General features: G+C 49.2%; 1 protein-coding gene across 1 annotated transcript in view; it reads right to left on the reverse strand.

The window, feature by feature from the left end:
• Window positions 1-3683: 3683 nt before the first annotated feature.
• Window positions 3684-20877, reverse strand: part of AP1M1 (adaptor related protein complex 1 subunit mu 1) — a 28533-nt gene continuing 11339 nt past the window's right edge. The window contains exons 6-12 of the mRNA XM_019736875.2: window positions 14430-14556; window positions 13460-13602; window positions 12923-12994; window positions 12150-12308; window positions 5265-5390; window positions 4573-4648; window positions 3684-4489 (exon numbers count right to left, since the gene is read on the reverse strand). Coding sequence (XP_019592434.1) covers window positions 4467-4489; window positions 4573-4648; window positions 5265-5390; window positions 12150-12308; window positions 12923-12994; window positions 13460-13602; window positions 14430-14556 — 726 coding nt within the window. The 3' untranslated portion in view covers window positions 3684-4466. The remainder of the gene's footprint in view (window positions 4490-4572; window positions 4649-5264; window positions 5391-12149; window positions 12309-12922; window positions 12995-13459; window positions 13603-14429; window positions 14557-20877) is intronic.

Consider the following 20877-nt stretch of genomic DNA (forward strand, 5'->3'; position numbering starts at 1 on the left):
GGGCTCGAGCCTCCCCCCCAGACGGCCTGTCTGGTCCACTTCTCCCTGTGGTCTTGGTCCTGGCCCAGTGGCTCCCAAGCATTGATTTCTGACCCGTGGGCGTCCCCTGGTGGCCACAACTGGCAGAGCCACACGGGTGTATCCTCAGGTCCCAGACCCAGCCTGGCACTGCCCTGGACCCTGGGGACATAGCACTGACAAACCAAAGGACCCTGCCCTTGAGGCTTCTAGGCAGATGGGGCACATGAAAATGTGGAACAAAGGACAATGCATGTAGGGACAAACTGGAGTGGCCACGAGAAGGTGACATTTGAGTTGAGCTGTGGGTGTCAAGGAGGCAGCCAAGAGAAGGTCGCACCAGGCAGGGGGACGTGCAAGTGCCAAGTCTCCAAGGTGAGATGCAGCTTGGGGGGGGAAAGAGGTGAGAATGGCTGGAGCAGAGGGAGAAAGGGTGAGAGCGGCGGCCAGAGAGGGGCCAGGGTCAGACTACAGAGCAGGGAGTGAAGGTTTTACTCTGAGGGCACTGGGGAGCTATGGTAGGATTTTGAACAGGGGAGGGACATGACCTGAATTACAATCTTAATTAAGAGCAGTCTTAGGCCCTTACGAAAACACTGGTGATCACTTAACAAATGTCCAAGTATGTATCACAGACCATACGACTTGCCAGCTGCAACTGAAGCCCATAGTTCCTGGCTCAGCCCCAATCCTCTCCTGGCTCAGAGGGCACCACTGTCTGGTTTGGAGTTGGTCTTTCTCTTCTGTGATTTTATATTTTATGACATACTATGTGGCCATACAAAATACAAAGTGTTGTTTTGTATGATTTTAAACTTTGCATAAATAATAAGGCAAGGGGCCAGCCCGGTGGCTCAGGCGGTTGGAGCTCCGTGCTCCTAATGCCAAGGGTTGCTGGTTCGATTCCCACATGGGCCAGGGGGCTCACAACCACAAGGTTGAGAACTGATTCCTCGACTCCCGCAGGGATGGTGGGCTCTGCCCCCTGCAACTAAGATTGAACATGGCACCTTGAGCTGAGCTGCCTCCCGGATGGCTCAGTTGGTTGGAGCGAGTCCTCAACCACAAGGTTGCCGGTTCAATTCCTCGTGTCCCGCAAGGGATGGTGGGCTGTGCCCCCTGCAACTAACAACAGCAACTGGGCCTGGAGCTGAGCTGCGCCCTCCACAACTAGGATTGAAAGTTCAACAACTTGACTTTGAAAAAATCTTGGAAGTATACACTGTTCCCCAATAAAGTCCTGTTCCCCTTCCCCAATAAAATCTTAAAAAATAAACACATAGTATATGTTTTTTAAAAAAAGAATAATGAGACAACATCCTCCTGCAATTTTCCCATTTCATTAACATGGTTTCTATTTTTTTAGCTGTATTTTTAATCTTTAAGCTTTGAAAGCTCAGAGATAACACGCACATATAAAGTGTATCAAGTGCACGTCTTCAGTGTACGGCTCCACGTGTTACCTACTGCGTGCACACAAGCAGGAGCACTTTAACTTTGCTGGTCTTGCCAATTTAAAAAATGAATTTATCAATTTATACGTCCTGACACTCCACTTGTTCACTAATAGTTTTGTCAGACATTTTAGTTTTTTCCCACCAATCTGATCAGTGTGAAATAGCATCTAATTGTGATCATTTATTTCCTTAATTATGACGTTGAACAGCTTTTCACGATTGCCATTTGTGTTTTGTCTTTTCAGAATTGTTTGTGCACACATTTTGCCCATTTTTCTATTGGGTTTCCTTTTGTCTGACTTGTAGAAGTTGTACCATTTGTAAACAGATTATTTATCTTGTTAGATGTTGCAAGTCTTACCTGCACTGTTCTTTTCTAAATTTGAGCCCTTTTGCCTTTAATCACTTAAGAGTGTATTTACTGCATGTCTGATAATCCTTACAAAGGTCTTGAGGATTTGATCCAGCTGCTTAGTCTGCCGACCGACTCGCACACATTTTGTAATTTTCAGAATGTGCACTCTGTGTAGGGTGAGCACCTTGGCGTCGCACCCCTCCAGGGACATCTGTTTCATACAAGTCTGGCTTAGGTGTCTTCAGACCATCCGGGCAGCGTACATTTCAGCTCCAAACTGGTGGTTGTAAGACTTCAGGGGAGGCCTTTTCTCTACCAGCTTTCCTGCCACGACGGTCCATAGCGCTTCCTGACTCCCAGGGCCAGAGGGCACGCAGCTTCTCTAGTCAGTCTATCTTCCTACTGCGACTGTAACTACGACCTCCAAGGGTCTCAGCTGCATGCAGGGGTCTCCATGGCATTTCACCAACCTCCACAGGCCACAAGTCCCACCAACTGCCTGGCCTTAAACCCAAAGCCCTAGGCTCCTGAGAGCAGCCCAGCACCACCTCATCCTATTTCTTTGGTGCCTGGTTCCTTTGTTTTAGGCCCTTCGTTTTCCTGTGGGCTCAGCTGTGCACGTTCACTTTATTTTACGCATTTCTGTGTGTTTATAGTGGGCCTGCAAGGTACAGTGGTACCTCGGTTTTTCTAAAGTAATCTGTTCCAGAAGACCGAGTTCTGAAACATTTGAAAACCGAGGCAGTTTCCCCACAGAAAGTAATGCAAAATAGATTAATCCGTTCCAGACCTTTAAAATCAACCCCTAAAACTGCAAATTTAGCATGAATTTTGCTATCTAATACCATAGATACATAAAATTTATGGAGTTTGTAAACCGAAATGTTCATCAACAGAGTTTGAAAACCAAGGTACCACTGTAACACTGTCCCAAACATCTCTAAGCAAAGGCTACCACTCTGACTGGATGACCAGAGACGTCTCTCTGTCCCTCAGGGACTCCATGCTGCAGCTTGGCCTCCAGAAACAGCAGTGAGAAGGGAAAATGGGGTTGGACCCAAGGCCTCTGGAGGGGGCCATCAGGCTTGCGGCAAAAGTGGGAGTGGGCAGTGAGGGGCGGGGCACCATGGGTGCCTCCAAGGGCTTGGCCTGAGCCCTGGGCTAGCACAGCATCGTTTAGTCCATGTGTGAAGAAAGCCAAGATTCCACTTGGGCTGACACCCACTACACCTCCAAGGGGGAGGGGAGCTGGGTGATATGGGATAGGGAGAGAAGGGAGCACAGCCTTTGAAGGCAGTGGGGGGCCACCCGCAGTGGAAAGGTGGAAGGACAGCGAGCAGCGAGCGTGAGGGCAGGTCCCTGGGGTGGGAAGACGAGGCACTTCTTCCATGTGCCTGCTGCGTTCTCCTCTGTGGACCAGACAGTGGTTCTGACTCCAGTGCGCCCACAAATCACGTGCACAGCCTAACAGGTCTCTCGGGCCCCATCCTCACTGCCTTGGAAGGTGGGGGGGGCCCATGAACATGCATTTCTATGAGCTCGCAGGAGACACTGCTGCTGCTGGAGCAAGGCCCACACTCTGAGGAAGACCGTCAGGATGGGGGCAAGCTGCTGGCATCTGAGGCGTGGGCGCTACCAGTTACCCCGGAGGAGAGGGAAAGGATTAGTCTGCGCGCCCCCCGGGAGGGGTGGTCTGGGTGGGCCAGTGCAGTGGCTCTGCCTGTTCCCACTTCACTTGGGGGGCAGAGGCTCTGGGGGCCGGTGACATATGCAGGCCACACACAGGTTGGCGTGAGCCTTGCACCTGCCAGGTCGCCCAGGAGGAGTCTGCACCACACCGCACCCAAGGAAAGGCAGGTTTCATTAATGAAATTTAATGTAATTATGACACAAACACAGATGGGGGAGGTAACCAAGCACAGCTGTGGATGACCCGTGCCCCCCACCTGCCAAGGCCAGCGGCCCTTGCTACACCCACCTCCCCGAATGGGACAAACACTGATGTGGCTGCATGACAGCATCGTGTGGCACAGGCTGGCCCTGGGGAGGTGACTCGTTGAAGCCAGTGGGTCCAGGCCAGGAGCCACCAGAGGCCAAAGTGCTGGGTTCGGGCCCTACATGGAGGGAGACCCACCATGGGAGGGAGGAGGGCAGGGGACGGGTGTCCTGTCCTCACTAAGTGCTGTCCATGAGTCTCAGGACGAGGAGCAGGGGGCGCAGACAAGGTTCCCAAGCGGCAAGGAAGGGAGAAGACAAAACCCCAGACACTCCCAAACCACAACGTGGGAACAGACAGCGCGGCCTTGCAGCCTGGCAAGTTGTTTCCCGATCTTCTGGGCGCCAGGGAGTTGAACAGCATGTGACTTCTGGGGGGAAAGGCTTCACTTCCTTCCCCCCCGACTGACTCAGGGGGGTGGTAGGGGGGGCAAACAGACAGGACGTCTGGAAGATGAGCCTCTCCTGGTAGAAGGGGCTTTGGAAGTGAGTGGTGATGGCAGAGCAGGTGCACCTGGAGGAGGAGGAGTCTCCCAGGGTGGCCAGTGTTGGGGTGCCCTCCTCCTTCAGGCGGGCTTGGCAGGCCTTCCTCCCAGAGCCTCCAGCAGGAGCCCCCACACCAGAGGTGGGGCGTTGTCCTCTCACTGGGTCCGGAGCTGGTAATCTAGGAGGGAGGTATCTGTGAGCGCCACCCTGGGGGCAGCCGCAAGACCCCCACCCCCTGCCCCCCGAGTAGGCTGCACGCACCTCCGTTCTGAGTGATGTAACGGACCCACGGCAGGGCCTGGTAGCCACTCTTCTCGATGATCTTCAGGTAACGCACCTGGGGCACAGGGACCAGGGCCCTGAGCATGCCACGCTGCCCCCCCCATCCGCCCTAACCATCCCCCCAGGGCCTGGGGCGGGGGGCGCTGTGATGAGTGGGTGAGCACAGGCCATGGAGGCCTGTCTGCACCACGCTAAGGCCGTGGGAGGGCAGAGCTGCCTCTAGGTGCAGCAAAGAGCCAGGATGTGTGTGTGCTCACAGACCCGGCCTCCAGCAGATTCCCAGAGAAGTCCAGGGTTTTCTTCCCCTAGCAGGTTTTTCATGGAAGGACCCAGGAAGACAGGCCCCAATGAGACAAGCGTGTGAACACTAGAGGCTCAAACTCTAAGTTTTGGGGGCTGAATATGTCTCTGGGCTCGGAGCTGAAGCACAGGGTTGGGTCTGAGCAGACAAGTGTGGGCCTCTTTCTGTTGGAGCGCAGGCTGCTCATGGGGAGAGGCAGAGCTGGGGCAGCACCACGGCGCCTGCGACAAGCCGACGAGAACCCTTTTCTAAGCTGGCTGCATTGCTGTGTGTCACCTACAACCCTCTGGGCCTGGACTGACTCTGGGTCCCTGTGAGGCTCATGGGGCCTGTCCATGGCTGCTCTGCGCCCAGCAGCCCTGGCACGTACCTGGATGCCAGAGGTAGTGAAGTAGGGGATCTCGAATTTGACGCTGATTGGGGGCTTGCCCTCCTTGTCCTCGGCCTCCACGCTGGGCAGGCCGAAGTGGGCCCGCATCAGGTACTCCTTGCCGCCCTGGTGGAGCAGACAAGAGTGGGGATGGTCAGGCCAAGGCCCTGGCCCAGCCTGGCCAACAGCTGCCCCTGGAGACTGCAGGCTGTCAGCCCGGCCACGGAGCCCTTTCCTGTGTGACCAGCAGTCACCCAGCACCCCAGCTCCTCTAACACGTATCCTCCAGGCCTTACAAACTTCCCCCTCCTGCCCCACGGGCAGATCGGAGGCCATACTGGGGAAAATCGTTGAATTCTAAGGATCAAGTGAAAGTCTCACAAGCTCCCATAGAGAGAGAGACTAATTGCTTCAAGGAAAATGAGACCAACAGGCCTTGGGAAGGAAGAAGAGAGGGAGAACAGCAGAAAAGTCTGAGAGAACCCCCACATGCCCAGTCCTGGCGACATGTGAGAGCAACAGGCTACTGTCAAAATGCGGAACGGAATGGGGAGCGGTGACAAAAGAGGCTGAGGCTGGGGGCTGACTGAGAAGCTGGCCCCAGGTCCCGCACCTGAGGGGGAGTAAGGTGTGGCTCTGGGCCCGGAAGCTAAGCAATGAGTCTCGGAGCAGGGCCAGGAATGACCGGAAGCCAAGTCCTGGCCACAAGGAGTAAGCTCTCTTGGCCTGGCTGTCCAAGCTCCCAGTGCGTCTCGCCCAGAGCAGGGCGAGCAGGGCAGAGCACAGGTCCTGCCACGCGTGGGACACTGCTGTCTTGGATCCCCAGGGCTCTCGCAGCAGGAGGGGCTGCCAACCAGGGCTGCTTCTGCCCAGAGTGGGGGCTGTGCTCGCACACTGGGCAGAGCCGTAGCTCCCAGCGCTGGGCTCATGCTTCCCTTGCTGGGATGGAGTGGTCACTCTTTATTCATGGCCTCCAGGGCCGATGACAGAACAGGGACTCTGCCTGACTCTGACACATGCTGAGTAAAGACTCTGGGACAATGAGGGGAGAATAATGTGGTCTCAGCAACAGACAAAGCAAGTGGCAAAGAAATAAAATCAGCTCCATCAGCTTGTGTAGGAAACAATAACAGGACCAAAAATCCGAGACTTATAATAAAGACAAGGAAAACTGAAAGCAAAAGAATGTGCAAAGCAGCAGCCCTTCTGGGGTGGGGGGAGTCTGCACACCCACCTCAAATCAGTCATGTTGACATACGTGGGTTTAATTCTTCTATTAATGGGAAAGAATTACAGGTTGGCTCACAGACCAAAACCCAACTCTATGCTGCCAAAGCAGAGGAAGGCTAAACCAGCAGGAGAACAGGTGAGGGCAAACAAAACAGAGCAGGGGCTGCTGTCACAGGGAGAGTTCAGGGCAAGAATTACAGGCCACAGTCCTACAGGCCACAGGGAAGATATAACAGTTATGAGTATCTTTGCACCAAGTAACACGGCAGCAACTTTTGTAAAGCAGATGCTGCGAGAGATGCAAAGGGAACCAGAGGAGGCAGCGCTGACCCGGCTGTGCCTGGCGGGTGTCATCACAGCACAGTGAACCTCATGGGCATGTGTGTCAAACTCTCTACCCCAGTAACAGAGCCCTTACCTTCTTCTCAAAGTCATGTGGGATATTGACAAACTCTGACCTTCTGTTGGCCCACAATGAACACTTCAATAAATTCTAGAAGTAGTAAGACAAATACAAATAACATTCTCTGACTTTCAGGTACCAAATCTATAGATTGAGGAGAAAATGGGAACAAAGGCCCTTCCACCAGGAAATTAAAAACAAAACTAAACAACACAACTCTCTATTTGATCACAGAATTTCTGGCTAGTGATGATATCAAACATTACATGTCAGACTCTGGGTCCTACACCTGAGACAGGGCTCAAGAGGAACATCTGTGTTGTAAGTACTTACTCCACACAAATTTAACGACAAAATAATCGAACTACAATATCTAACTCAAAAAGTTAGAATTAGAACAAAAAAAAGACTAAGAAATTAAAGACTTAAAAAATGGGAAAATATTACAACAAATCAAAAGTGAATATGAAAAAACAGACAAACCACTAGATAACCTTATCAAGAAAAAAGAAGACACAAATATACAAAATAAGAAATACGAGAGAAGTAACTTTTGTAAGAGACGGGGGAAAAACACTTCCTATAACTGTGTAGACAAAGTTGAAAAACTGCTTAGGATGGATAATTTTGTAGGAAAAGATAATTTACTCACACGACTCGAACAGAAATAGAAACTCTAAATGGCCCAATTTCCATTCCAAGAGACAGAGAAAGTAGCAGAGATTAGATGGTTACACAGCTGAATTCTATCCACCATCTCAAGACCAGACAATCTCAAGGTTAAACTGTTCTGCCACATGGAAAAGGGAGACAAAAAAATTATGAAATGGGTATAACACTGATATCCGATAGAGACTGGACCAACAAAACTCAATCTCTCTCTGGTTCTAGAAAGTTATGAATAGCAATGCAAAAATCCTAAACACAACAGTGTCACCAACAGAATTCAAAGGCACATTAGAAAGAACATACACCGCGATCAGGTGGAGCTTGTCAGAATGCACTGATGGTTTGAGACTCATCCCATTATTAGATCTAAACTGAAAAGGGCACTGAAGAAGCAGTTAGCTAAGTCTGTTACCCATTTGTGCTAAAAACACAGCAAAGAAGGGCTGGATTTTGTTCACAGTCAAAGCAGCATTGAACTTGCAGGGGAAACCCTGGTGGCTCCAGTCGAGGACAATGCCAGAGGCTGTTCTCTCCACCACCATGGGAGGGCCCTGGAGACAGAAGCAATGAGATGCCAGAAGCCATCAAATGCCCAAGAATAGGAGAGAAAAGGAGGGGAAAATTGACCTGGCTGCAAATGATATGAAAGAATATCTGAAAATCCATGAGAATCAAAAGAAAAACTACTGCAAACAAAAAATCCAGTACGGTACCAGGATATAAAATTGCCATACAAACAGTAATGACCTGTTGGAAGCGAGAATGGAAGAGAAGGCCCCATTTACCAAAACATCAGCTTAAAAATCATCTTAATGAGAAATGCACAAAAAACTGATGGTGAGCCTTGGGGATCCTGGGTGGAGTGTTTTCTGGCTGTTACCTGGTTCCAGATACGCGGATGTGTTCACGCTGAGAAAATTCATCACAATTCATTTGTGTACTGTTATGCATGCTGTACTTCAATAAAAGTTATTTTTTTTTTTAAGTATGGGAAAGTCCACATGAGGTAAACGTTAAAACATTCCCAAAAAGCATAAAGATGACACTGGGACAAAGCCATTGGACAGGACAACTCAGCCTCATAAAGGTGTTAATTCTTCCCAATTAACTTATTAATTTAGTACAACAAACTGATTCTAAAATTCGTAAGGAAAATGGAACAAGCAAGAATTGCCAGGAAACAGACAAGTGATGGGGGTGAGGGAGTTAGGGTGGGGCGGCCCTATCGGATGCTGAAACACAGAATACAGCTCCAGGTTAAACTGTGGCCTTGCTGCAGGGATAGACACGCAAGATGTTCAGAAAGAGACACAATGCTGCCTGAAAATTTGATATGTGACCAAGATGGTGCTTCAAACCACTGGGGAAACGATGAACTTTCTAGTAAATGCTGTTTGGGAACTGGATAGCCATTTGGAAAAAGATCAAATTGGATCTGTACTTCACCCCATTTACCAGTCCATGCCCTGAAAGGACCTCAAATCTAAGGTTAAAAATGCCACTGGGTAGGCTCTAGACGCAAACAGGGGTGAATTCCTTTATAACTGGGAATGGGGAGCCTTTCAAAGCATGGTTTAAAATCCAGACATGATAAAATGAAAAGGCTGAGAAATCTGAGTACATTAAACAACAATAATGAAACAAAGAAGCAATCCAAAAAGGTTGCAGAGCAAAAAACACCAGAAGCAAAGTCAAAGATAAACATCACACTGGGGAAAACCATTTGCAACTTGTATCAAAGAAAAAGTACTAATATTGCCCCTATGAGGTGTGATAAAAAAAGTATGGTGGATGCCGCTGCCGAATGCCATCCAAGGGAAAGGCAGGGATCTTCAATACAGGAAGCAGTGTGTGGAACCTTAGTAACACTGTGTAACAAATTTCAACTTATTTGGTGCAGTGAAAGAAGGTGTGTTTTAAAGTGTGCTGTAAATCATCCTCCATCATGCCAACGCTCTGTGTCACGTTGTCACACACTGCTTTTGGTATGGCAATTTCTGTCAAATAAAAACATTACAGTGTGTCTTTATCCACTTATTCACCATATCAGGCACTGTGAGACTTCTGGCTCTTCCCTAAAATCAAAATGACCATGAAAGGAAAATGTTTTGAATTGATTCAGGACATGGAGGCAGCCATGACAGCACAACTAAAGATACTCATGAAAGGACTTCCAGAACTGCTTCAGAAAGTGGCAAGAATGACGGGATAAGTGTGTTCGAAGCGAGGGGGAGTATTTTTAGGGGGATTAATAGCAATGTGTCTTTTATTGTAATAAATTTTTTTAAACTTACACATTCACCATATTTTTTTATCACACCTCATATATAAAGAGCTCTTGGGAACTAAGAAGAAAATGACCAAACTTGACAGAAAAATGAGCAAGAGACAGCTACTACAGTTTCCAAAGAGAGAAATGCAAATGGCCCTCAGGCATAAGGAAAGGGCTCTAGCTTGTTTATAATGAGAAATGGCACAGAAGCCGTGTCTCCGCCATCAAGTTGGCAGAAGTCTGAAAGCTCCATGGCAACTCTGCTGGTGAAGCTTGGGAAATTGAGCTGGTGGAACATAAAACAGCACAAGCCCCACATAGGGAATTGGAAACAGTCCAACGAAATCTCAGCCATGTGTCCCTTTGACCCAGCAATTCCACTTCTGGCATCGACTCTGAAGCTACGTCTCCAAGTAAACAGAATGACATAGGCCCAAGGTCAATCACCAGAGTGGTCTCGCTAAAGCCAAACATTACAAACAACATAAATGCCCTGGTGGGTAGCTGAACAAAGATGGAATAAATGCCACACAGTGGAATACTATGTAGCGGGAAAAAAGAACAAGGAGATCTCCTTATATACCCATTTCTCCTAAATGGTTACGAGAAAAATGCAAAGGACAGACCAGCATTTCTCTTCCTTTTGGTAACAAAGGGGGAGCAATAGTAAGATACTCACTTACATTTGTTTCTTTTTATCAAGACACTTCAGAAGGTTAAGACACAAATGAACACAATGGAAAGAGGGATTCAGGGATCAGGGGTGGAAGTGAGACTTCTGGGTCTCTCTTTTTTAAATAGACTTTTGAACCACATAAGGGATTTATACATTTAAAAATGGAATAAAAAAGGCCAACCCTAACTCAAACTGTACACTGAATCAGTGATGTGGAGAAAATCTAAGACGGGGGAAGGGTTTGTATACAAGTATGTATGTAATTGTTTTTTTGCAGTTGTTTTTGTTCCTGGGCACATCATTTGTAGTTTGTCTCTGTGTGGTTGTCTCAACTTGATACACTGGTCAATTCATTTGGTTTTTGATTTTTAGAAATCCTTACCTTTCGTTTTTTTTCCATTTTGATTTACTTTTGTTTTACGCTCACGAAAAATACTTTGATGGTTTCAAAGTCAAATGAAAATTTCAAAGATTAGACTGAAACACACCACAGGATATAAAGTAAGGTACAGTCCACACTGGTTGGATGGATCTAGCCTGTGGCCATGTCTCTTCCTCCCCTATAGCTAACCATGCAATTTATCTTCTGATTTTTCTATTTTTAAAGAAATAAATGCTATTTTAAACAGTGGAAAGAGTCGACAATCCAGGATGGTTGTCACCCCCTCTGTGGAATACTCTATTGCTGCCCAAACCGAGAAGACAGTCAGTGACCTGGAAAATGCCTGATAGGAGCAAGGCAAGTGAACAAGACCAGATCGGCTCTATTCCTGTTCAGAACAATGTCAGACAAAAACACAAAGAAAGAAACATTAGAATGAAATACATCAAAAGTCTAATAGCAATTGCACTATGGTGGTGGGATTAGTTTTTTTTCTCTCCTTCCTCTATTTCCTACATTTTCTGTAACGTGATTATATCATGGTTTTGAGGGAAAGGACTAACATAAAAAAAAAATCAAGGCACTTGAATGGCTGCATGTCCAGCTTCTTTAACTCAGTTGGGATTGTTCCCAAGCTCTGCAGGGTCCAGACAGAAAGGAGAACGTGAGAAAGCAGCGACTGGCTGAGAGCCTGCCTTACAGAAGATGAGGACAGTGGAATCAGCTCGGGCACACACCCGCCTTCCAGGTGCTCCGGGAGCGACTCCTGCAAACCCAGACTCAAGTGCTCAGAGTCCTGAACACAAGCCAGGCAGCCAGGCCAGCAGGCAGGGCTGGCACGGGGCACAAAGTACATGTTCCCGGAGCTGGAGGAGGATTCCCAAAACCCGTGCTACTCTGGCTTCAGGGCAATCTGTTCCCCTCGGGGAAGCTGAGTTTAAACCAGGGTGTCAGACAGAGGGAAAGAAGGAAGGAGGGAAGGGGGAGGGGACGCTGCCCTGACGCTGAGGAGGAAGGTGGGAGGGGCCCACAAGGCGGAGTCACCCTCTGCACCCCCAGAAGGCTCCAGCTTTCCCTCCCTGCCTGCCAGCTCCTCAGCTCTCCATCCACCCTTCCTCCTGGCCCTCCCGGAAGTCCCAGCTGAGGATCCTGGCCCTGTGCCATCCTGAGGCTCGGGGAGAGCCCGCAGGCACCGGCCACATGACAGGCACGGGGGACGTCTGGCGGGGGCGCCCGCCGAGAACAGCGCTCACCGGGAAGGACTTGATGGACCACACGATCTCGCTGTTTTCCGGGACCCACTTGACACTCCCCACCGTCGTCTTGAACTTGGGCGAGTCAGCGTCATTGGGCACCGGGATGTGGATCTCCACATTGTTGGCCGTCGACCGTCGCTTGAACTGGCTCTTGGCCTGGAGAGGAGGCCCACACGGTAAAGGGTGAAGGCGAGATGGCCCAGCCCCGCCAGCCTGTCCCCACGTTGACCACATGCCCCTCAGCTTGGCCTGTGGGACCCTCCACCGAGCTGAACCCCACCCATTCTCAGGCACAGCCCATCCCTCTCTCACGCCCCGAGATCTCCCCTACGCCTGACTTTGAAAGTTCCGTCTCTTCCTTCCTATTCAATCCTTTGACCTTCCGGCCTCCCCACTCCTCCCTCCAGTCCAGCCCTGGCCTCCTGGGACTTCAAGGTCTGTGTCCTCAAGGCTGGCCGAGGCTAGACAGGGTGTACTGAGTAGCAGGAGTGCTCTACCTGACAGGCAGCGACCTTCCTGGCTGCGTGGCCAGAGGCCACTGCTATGATGGCCACACCCAGGCCCTGGGCGGTGTGTCTCCCCTCTGTGCCCCGGGCCCACTCCCGAATCTGAGCTCATAGGGATGCCGTAAGAATGACAGCCACAGGCCTCACCCTCTAGGATGGGAGTCACAGAGCCCCACAGGAAGCCCCTCCCCTGGAAGTGCTGTCCCCTGCACACCCTCGCCGTCCTGTCCCCAGGCTGACGCTGTCCCCAGGACAGACACACACCTTGATCATATACTCGATGCGGCTGTGCGAATGCTTTTCAATCACTGACTCGATCCATATCAAGGGCTTGACCTGCCGGGGGAGTAGAGATGACACTCACACATGGTCGTAGCACAAAGCCCCATTTCAGAGGGAGACCAAGGCCCAGGGCGAGGGGCCCTTTGTCCAGGTATGAGCCCAGGGCTTTTGGACGAGTCCACAGCTGCACTAGGAAAGGCCCGAGCACAGAGCCCCGGCAGCAGAGAGCTGCCAAGGGCCTCCATGAAAACGCGGACAACATCACCAGGGCTGCTGCTGGGGCTGCCCAGGAAGGGGCCTGGCCCCTCACAAAGCTCAGAGCCCCACGTCTTCAAACACAGGCTCTTTGGAGCCGGGGCAGCCCCAGTACCCGCCCTGGGGGTGACGTCACAGACATGAGCCTCACCCTGGATGGGGACTGTCCCACCCGTGGGAAGGGGACAGGAGCCCGCCCGGAGCCTCCATGGCTGCCTGGCGGTGAGAGCTGGCCCCAGGGTGGGGGGCCCTGGGCGCACTCACGTGGGTGTTGAGACGGTAGGACATAAGCTCGAACTCGCCATCAGGTGGGATAAAGGAGATGGTGCGGTCGTTCTCGAAGCGGGAGAGCCGCACGCACTGGTGGAACTTCACGTCTTCCAGTTCCACTGACTTGCTTTTGCCACCTGAAGAGGAGGTAGGGGTGAGGGCGGGACAGACCCGAGGCCTCCGGTCACTCTCAGCAATGTTTCCACTGCCTGGGCCGTCCAAATCTGTGACAGCATCTTGGGCCCCGAACACCAAAGGGGCCGGGTTCTGAGATAACCCTGGGTCCCCACACTCCACCCTCCCAGCCCTCCTCAGCCTCCTAAAGACCCCTTCACCTCCCGACGCTGGGCTCATGCTCAGCTTGGTTCACGCCAAATCTCCAAGCAGGGTGGCTGCTCGGGACACGTTTGCTGAATGACTAACAAAGCCAGCTGGGGGGTTTGTGGTGCTAGCTCGGGGCTCCCGAGGGCCCTGGCCCCACCGTCCCTTGAGTCCTAGGGTCCTGTCTTGGTTTCCCACCCACAGAGGGGCTGTGTGGGTTGAACCCAGCCCTAGGAAGGGAGCTGCGCTGCCACTGCGGAGGTGACTCTGACCACGCTGGCCACTGCGCCCGCCATGCTTGGCCTGTGGCAGGCTGGGAGGCAGGTGGTCCAGTTTGTAAACACGGAGCCCCAGCAATCCGGACCCCGGAGGCTGCTCTAGCCCTGGCCCACAACAGGACGTGCTACCTCCAGGCCAGGTCCCTTCTATTAATTTATCAGGTGTTAATTTTAGGTATCACTTCTAGGTATTAGTTTTCACAGTTGTCTTGTAAACAACATGAAAATGTTCTTAAACCAAGTGCTTGAGATCAACATTCTTTCACTGAGTTAAGTGTTCCCTCAGGTCTAATCTGAGCTCAGGATGCAGTTGCCTCAAGGGCAAGGCCTGCTGTGTGCACAGGGCCCCAGGCCTGGGTACTCACGGCCCGTGTTGTCGAAGAGAACCTTGTCGTTGAGGCCCAGGCGCAGCTCGGGCATGCCCGACAGGAAGACTCGCATCTTGATGGAGCCCACGATCTCACTGCGTAGGACGTTGCCATTGGCACTGACCTGGGGGGAGGGGAGGGATATGAAGGGAGGCCCAGCTTGCCAGCCACTGTCCCCCGCCATGCTGCATGACCCTCTCAGCCACCCCCATTCTCAACTCCCTTCTCACTGTCCCGAGCTGGGGGCGCCTCACCCATCCCATTCAGCCTTCCTGCCAGAGCCAGCAAGGCAGGTACTTGTAGGCTCCTCCCTCAGGGACAGGCCTGGTGACCTGGGCCAGGAATCCTGTCTGAGGGCTCTCTCAACCGTCGCGCCCTCTGAGGAGCCCTAAATGCCGGGGGGAAGACCTGGTGACTCGTCCCTGTGCCAGACCTCTCTCTCGGAGCAGGCCACACTTACTTTTCTCCAGATTCCTGTTTCTCCATGTGGGGTTTGGGGAGGCCACCGGGCCCACATCCCCGAGGGCCTGTTAAAGATGGAGCTTCCTGGCCCTGAGCCCTCCTCGCTCCCCAGGGCTACCCTGAGTCTGATAACCACGGATACAAAATAACAACGCACTTAAACAGATGCAGGCACAGCGCACACATCCCTCTGTGCCAGGGGCCCTCTCGGCACCCCTCAACAGTCTGTGGGTCAGGGCTATGACTTGGGCAACCCTGTATCTCATGTGCCAACTGGAGGCATCTGAGAGTGCGATTAAAACTCACAACTGGCTGATGGGCAAACCCTGAAACTGTCTTAGAGACTGCTGGAGCTACTCTCCTTGTGTCCATTTTAGAGATAAGAACACTGAGGTACAGAGGGGGGAGCCACCCTCCAAAGGCACAGAGCAGATAACAGAGGCGCTGGGGCCACCACCCTGACCACCACCCCAGAGAGCCACCCTGTATGAGGCCACATCCACACCAGCAAGCAAGACTAGGACCACCCAGGCCACTCCTCGGGCACATAGCCACACACATGGTAGAGGGCCCGAACTTCCAATTTATGCAAAGAAGCAGGAAATTCTGTCCACATGTCCACATGAAAGCCCTTTTCTTCTGAGGGGAGCGGAGAACTGAGGCGCTGAGTGGGCGATGACCCCAAGGTGGGTACAAAACAGGACAGAAGGCCCTGCAGGCTCTGGCTCTGTCACTTCCGTCGCTCGCTAGACTCTGGCCACACTGACCTCTCGCTGTCCTCACCCCAGCAAGCAGCTCCCTGACCCATGGCGCACGTCAGCTGCTGCCTGCTCTGCCTCCCCAGCCTGGCTGCCTGTCTCGTCTCCCTCCTAGTGAGGGGGTTGTGCCAAGCTGTTCGCCGTTGGGTCAGCACAGGGACACGCCTGAAGGCAGGCGGAAGTCAGCAGCAATGGTAGACCGGGCGTGGGTTCTCCTGTTTGGGCTCTGGCTGGCTGCCACTCCCACCTGCCTTACTCCACGGGCCCTCCGTGCTTCCCCCTGCACTGTGACTGCCCCTCGGTCCCCTTCTCTGGGGGCTGTCTCCCCCTTGGGGAGTCGGGACTGCACAGTCTTCTGTAACTGAACGTGGGAGGTCATGAATGCTGGGAAGGCAGGCCCAGGAAGTGGAGACAGAAAACCACACAGCCCACAAAGCGAATCTTGGCCCTGCAGGCAGCAGGGTTGCCCTTCTCAGCTGAGGCGGGACCAGAGGCCCAAAGCCGGTGCTTCCCCCAGGGCAGGCACGGAGATGTCTGCCGAGGGATCGGCTGCTTAAGTGTACTACGCCATCCAGATTTCTGGGCTCTGAAGGCTGATGTTGACTCAGCCACCGGCTCTGCAAACACCCTTAGGAAGGCGGCGTCCCAACACGCCTGGATGTCCTCACGTGCCTCAAGTATGGAGGAACAGAGTCCTTTAGGTACAGCCTCATGCAGGGACGCCCCCAAACCCCTGAACTCTGTGTTTTCCCACACAACTGTTTTCCTGCTCTTGGGATTTGCTTTTCCATCCAGGACACCCCAGAGCCAGATGGACCATGTTTTGGGCTCAACAAACAATTCAGACCAAGGTCCTCAGGTAGGAGGGGAATGCAGCTAGTGAAGCCACCGTCTCGCCCCTCGACTTTAAAAGTAAGAAGGCAAATTCAGTTACGTGAAGTCCATTAGGAGCCTCTCTCTGGGAAGCATCTCAACAATGCCACGTCTGGGAAGTCCGCCTCCAGAAATCCTGCCCAGGTAAGCGAGATGCCCAAAACACGTCTGAGGATGCACGAGCATGCTCATTTCTGCACTGTGTGTCACAGTCAGGATGGGCGTCCCTAAGTGAGCCCCGTGATGGCACTGGCCTAGTCCTCGTGGGCCACACACACAGTGGAGGTGGGGCAATATCTGATGTGGAGACAGGCCAGCTATGGGTGACGTGGGGTTGGCTTACATCCTTTCTCTGCCACTGACTTTAGGCACAGGCAACTATGGGAAGATTCAAAAGCACAGCAAGCGAATCCAGGAGGAGCCAAGAATAAGCAGCACCCTCTCCCCCATGCGAAAGCGCAGAGGAACCTGGAAGCGGAAGTGAGTACTGGGTGCAGACAGAGCTCTCAGAAGCACCTAGCTCTGGCTCCAGGCCCAGAAGGGGAACTCCTGCCAGTCAGAGGAGTAAAGAAATCCCTCTTTTTCCCCCTTCTCTGCTCCCCAAGGCCCCAGGCAATCTGACCGCTGTTCCGAGAGGATGGGGCAAGCCCAGTGTTCAGGCCCAAGTGTAGCCCAGTATGACAGAGTGGGGATCTAGAGTCCCCAGTGCTTGGCCACAGAACCAAAGGGGAGCCCCAGGCAGCCGGAAAGTACCAGGCAGATAGCAGAGGGTGAGGAGTTCAGGAAAGCAGCCCCATGACATTGCTTATGTCTTTAGATCTCTCTAGAACTGGGCATGCAGCGATAGGGTCATAATTAGCATACCAAAGACTTTGAGAAACAAACTGCCCAGTTCCTGACTGACCACCAGGCAGTGCATACTTCGGGGAGATTCAAATTGCAAATGGCACAAAGGCTTTGAAAACTGAACTGACACTCACGGCCCAAAGTGGGGATTGGAACTTGTGGCCTGAACCAAACCAAGTCAAACGTCAGCTAAAACAAAAATATCAACATTCTCCATATAATTTATATAAGACCTAGAATCTTAAAATGTAATGTTAAAAAAAAGTCCAGGATAGAATCTAAACTTATTCAGCACAAACAGAATGAAAATTCAGCTCACATGGAAAATACAATCAACAGACACCAACAATGACATAGATATTTGGGATTAACTGACAAAGACTTTAAATAGCTATGGTAAAACTTGCAAACACTCTTGCAACAAATGTTAAAATAAAAAATCTCATAAAGAAACATGACAGGAAAAAGAGCCAAATGGAAATTTTATACTGAGAAATACAGTAACTGAAATTAAAAACTTGCTGGAGGGACTCAGTAGCAGAATGGCAAAGACTCAGTGAACTTGAAGACAGATCAATGGAAACTATTCAATCTAAAACAACAGAGAGAAGAAAAGATGGAATAAAATGAACAGAGCTCGGGGACTCATGGGACAATAACAGAATGTTTAACATTCACATCACTGGAGTCCAGAAGGAAAAAAAGAGAACTGATTAGAACAAATTTGAGGAGATAATGAAAATATCCCAAGTTTGGTGAAAGACATAAGCCTATAGATTCAAAAAGTCAAACAAATTCCAAATGTTAAAAACACAAATATATGCATACCTAGACACATCATAATCTAACTGCTGAAAACTAAAGCAAAAAAAAAAAAAAAAGAAAAAAGAAAAAAAAATATCTGGAAAGCAGCCAGAGACAATGAGTTGCCAATAGGGGAAGAAGGATTTTCCCCTAACTAGACTAGTGACTAGACTTCTCATTACAAACCATGGAGCCCAGAAGGAAGTAGAACATTTTTAAGGTGCTTAGAGAAAACTGTCAACCCAGAATTTCACATCCAGTGAAAATCTCCTTTAGGAATGAAGGTGAAATAAAGTCATTCTTAGAGGAAGGAAAACTAAGGGAATGTGTAGCTAGTAGACCTCTTCTAGAAGAATTGCTAAAATAAGGTTTAGATGGAAGAGAAATGATACCAGAAGGGAACCTGGAAAATCAGGAATGAAGGAAGAACAACAGAAATGGTAAATATCTGGGTAAATAAGGTAGACTATTCTTCTCCTCTTCATGAGTTCTTTAAAGTATGTTTAACAACCGAAAGCAAAAAACTTTAACATTGTCTGATGGAGTTTCAATGCCTATAGATGAATACATAGGACAACTGTAACATAAATGGGTAGTAAAGATTCTAAATTTTAATCGAAGTGGTAAAATGCTGTCCTAAGTCGACTGTGAGAAGGTAAGTATTTTATAGAAACCACTAAAAAAACTATACAAAGAAATACAGTAAAAACCACAACAAGCAAAATAGAATACTAAAAATGTTCAAGTAACCCACAGAAAGATAGGAAAACAAAGGGATGAAAAACAGAGGGAACAAGCAGAAAACAAATAAAATAGCAGACTTTAATCCAAAAAATTTATAGTGACAGTAAGTATAAATGTTTTAAACATATCAATTAAAAGACAGAGACTGTCAAAATGGATTTTAAAAAATGACCCTATTATATGTTATCAATAAGAAACTCATTTCAAATATGTAGGGAAGTTAAAAGTAAGAGGATTTAAAAAAGAGAAGTAAAAGGGTAGAAAGACATATACCGTGTAAACACTAATCAAAAGAACTCTAGAGTGACAATATTAATAGCAAAATAGACTTCACAGCAAAAAAAATACCAGGAATAAAGAGGGCCATTACATAATGAAAAAAGGCTGAGTTCACCAAGAAAACATAAGGATATTAAATGTGTCTGCACTTAATAGCAGAGCTTCAAAACATGTGAGGCAAAGACAGACAAATTCACAGTGACAGTTAGAGATTTTAACACTCCTCTGTCAGTAATGGGCAAAACTAGTAGACAGAAAATTAGCAAGACTTGCTAGAATTGAATAATGCCCTTCAACCAAATGGATTTAACTGGCATTTAAAGAACACTCCACCCAACAACAGCAGAATATACACTTTTTTACTCAAGTGTACACGGAACATTCACCAAGAGAGATATTTTGGGCCATGAGAACAAACCTTAACAACTTTTCCAGAAAGATGGCGCCACAAGCGAAGAAGGAAGCCCCTGCCCCTCCCAAAGCAGAAGCCAAAGCAAAGGCTTTTGAAGGCAAAGAAAGCAGTCCTGAAGGCATCCACAGCCACACAAAAATAAATAAATAAATGAAAAATAAGAGAAGATCTGCACATCACCCCCTTCCAAAGGCCCAAGGCACTGCGGCTCCGAAGGCAGCCCAAATATTCTCAGAGGAGCACCCCCGGGAGAAACAAGCTTGACCACTACGCCATCATCAAATTCCCCCTAACTACGAGTTAGCCATGAAGAAGATAGAAGACAACAACACACGTGTGTTCACTGTGGATGTCAAGGCCCACAGGCACCAGATCAAACAGGCTGTGAAGAGGCTCTATGACATTGACATGGCCAAGGTCAACATCCTGATCAGGCCTGATGGAGAGAAGAGGGCATATGTTCGACTGGCTCCTGATTATGGTGCTTTGGATGTTGCCAACAAAATTGGGAGCATCTACATTGAGTCCAGCTGGCTAATTCCAAAACTAAAAATTTTTCACTGTAAACAACAAAACAAACTTTAACAAACTTTTAAGAGTTGACATTATACAAAGTATATTCTCAAATAATAACGGAATTAAAAATCAATGTTAAAAAAAATTTGCAAACATTTACAAATTAACAAATACACTTTTATTAAATAATCGATGGATCAAAAAGGAAGTCTCAAGACAAATTTGAAAATATGTTGAACAAAAATGAAAACCCAACATACCAATTGTGGGATGCAGTTAAAGCAGTGCTTAGAGAGTAATTTATAGCATTAAACGTTTATATTAGAAAACAAGGTTTCAAATCAATATCTTCAGTTTCTACCTTAAGAAACTAGGAAAAAAAAGAGCAAAATAAAACCAAATCATGGAGAAGGAAATACTAAAGAGCAGAAATCAATGAAATTAAAAACAAAAATAGAGAAACATCAATGAAATATAAACCTGATTCTTTGTAAACGTTAATAAAATAGATGAAACTCTCACAAGACTGACAAAAAATAAGAAACATGACATAAATTACCAATATCAGGAATGAAAGAGAGGATATCAGTACAGAGCCGGCAGACATTAAAAAGATAATAAGGGAATACTATAAACAATACTACGCATATAAACTCAATGTCTTAGATGAATGGACCAACTTCTTAAGAAAACAGCAAACTACCAAAACTCACCCAAGATGAAACAGAAAACCTGAATAGTCCTATAACTT

The sequence above is a fragment of the Rhinolophus sinicus genome, linkage group LG07, assembly GCF_036562045.2.
Source record: "Rhinolophus sinicus isolate RSC01 linkage group LG07, ASM3656204v1, whole genome shotgun sequence".
NCBI classification, from domain to species: domain Eukaryota; kingdom Metazoa; phylum Chordata; class Mammalia; order Chiroptera; family Rhinolophidae; genus Rhinolophus; species Rhinolophus sinicus.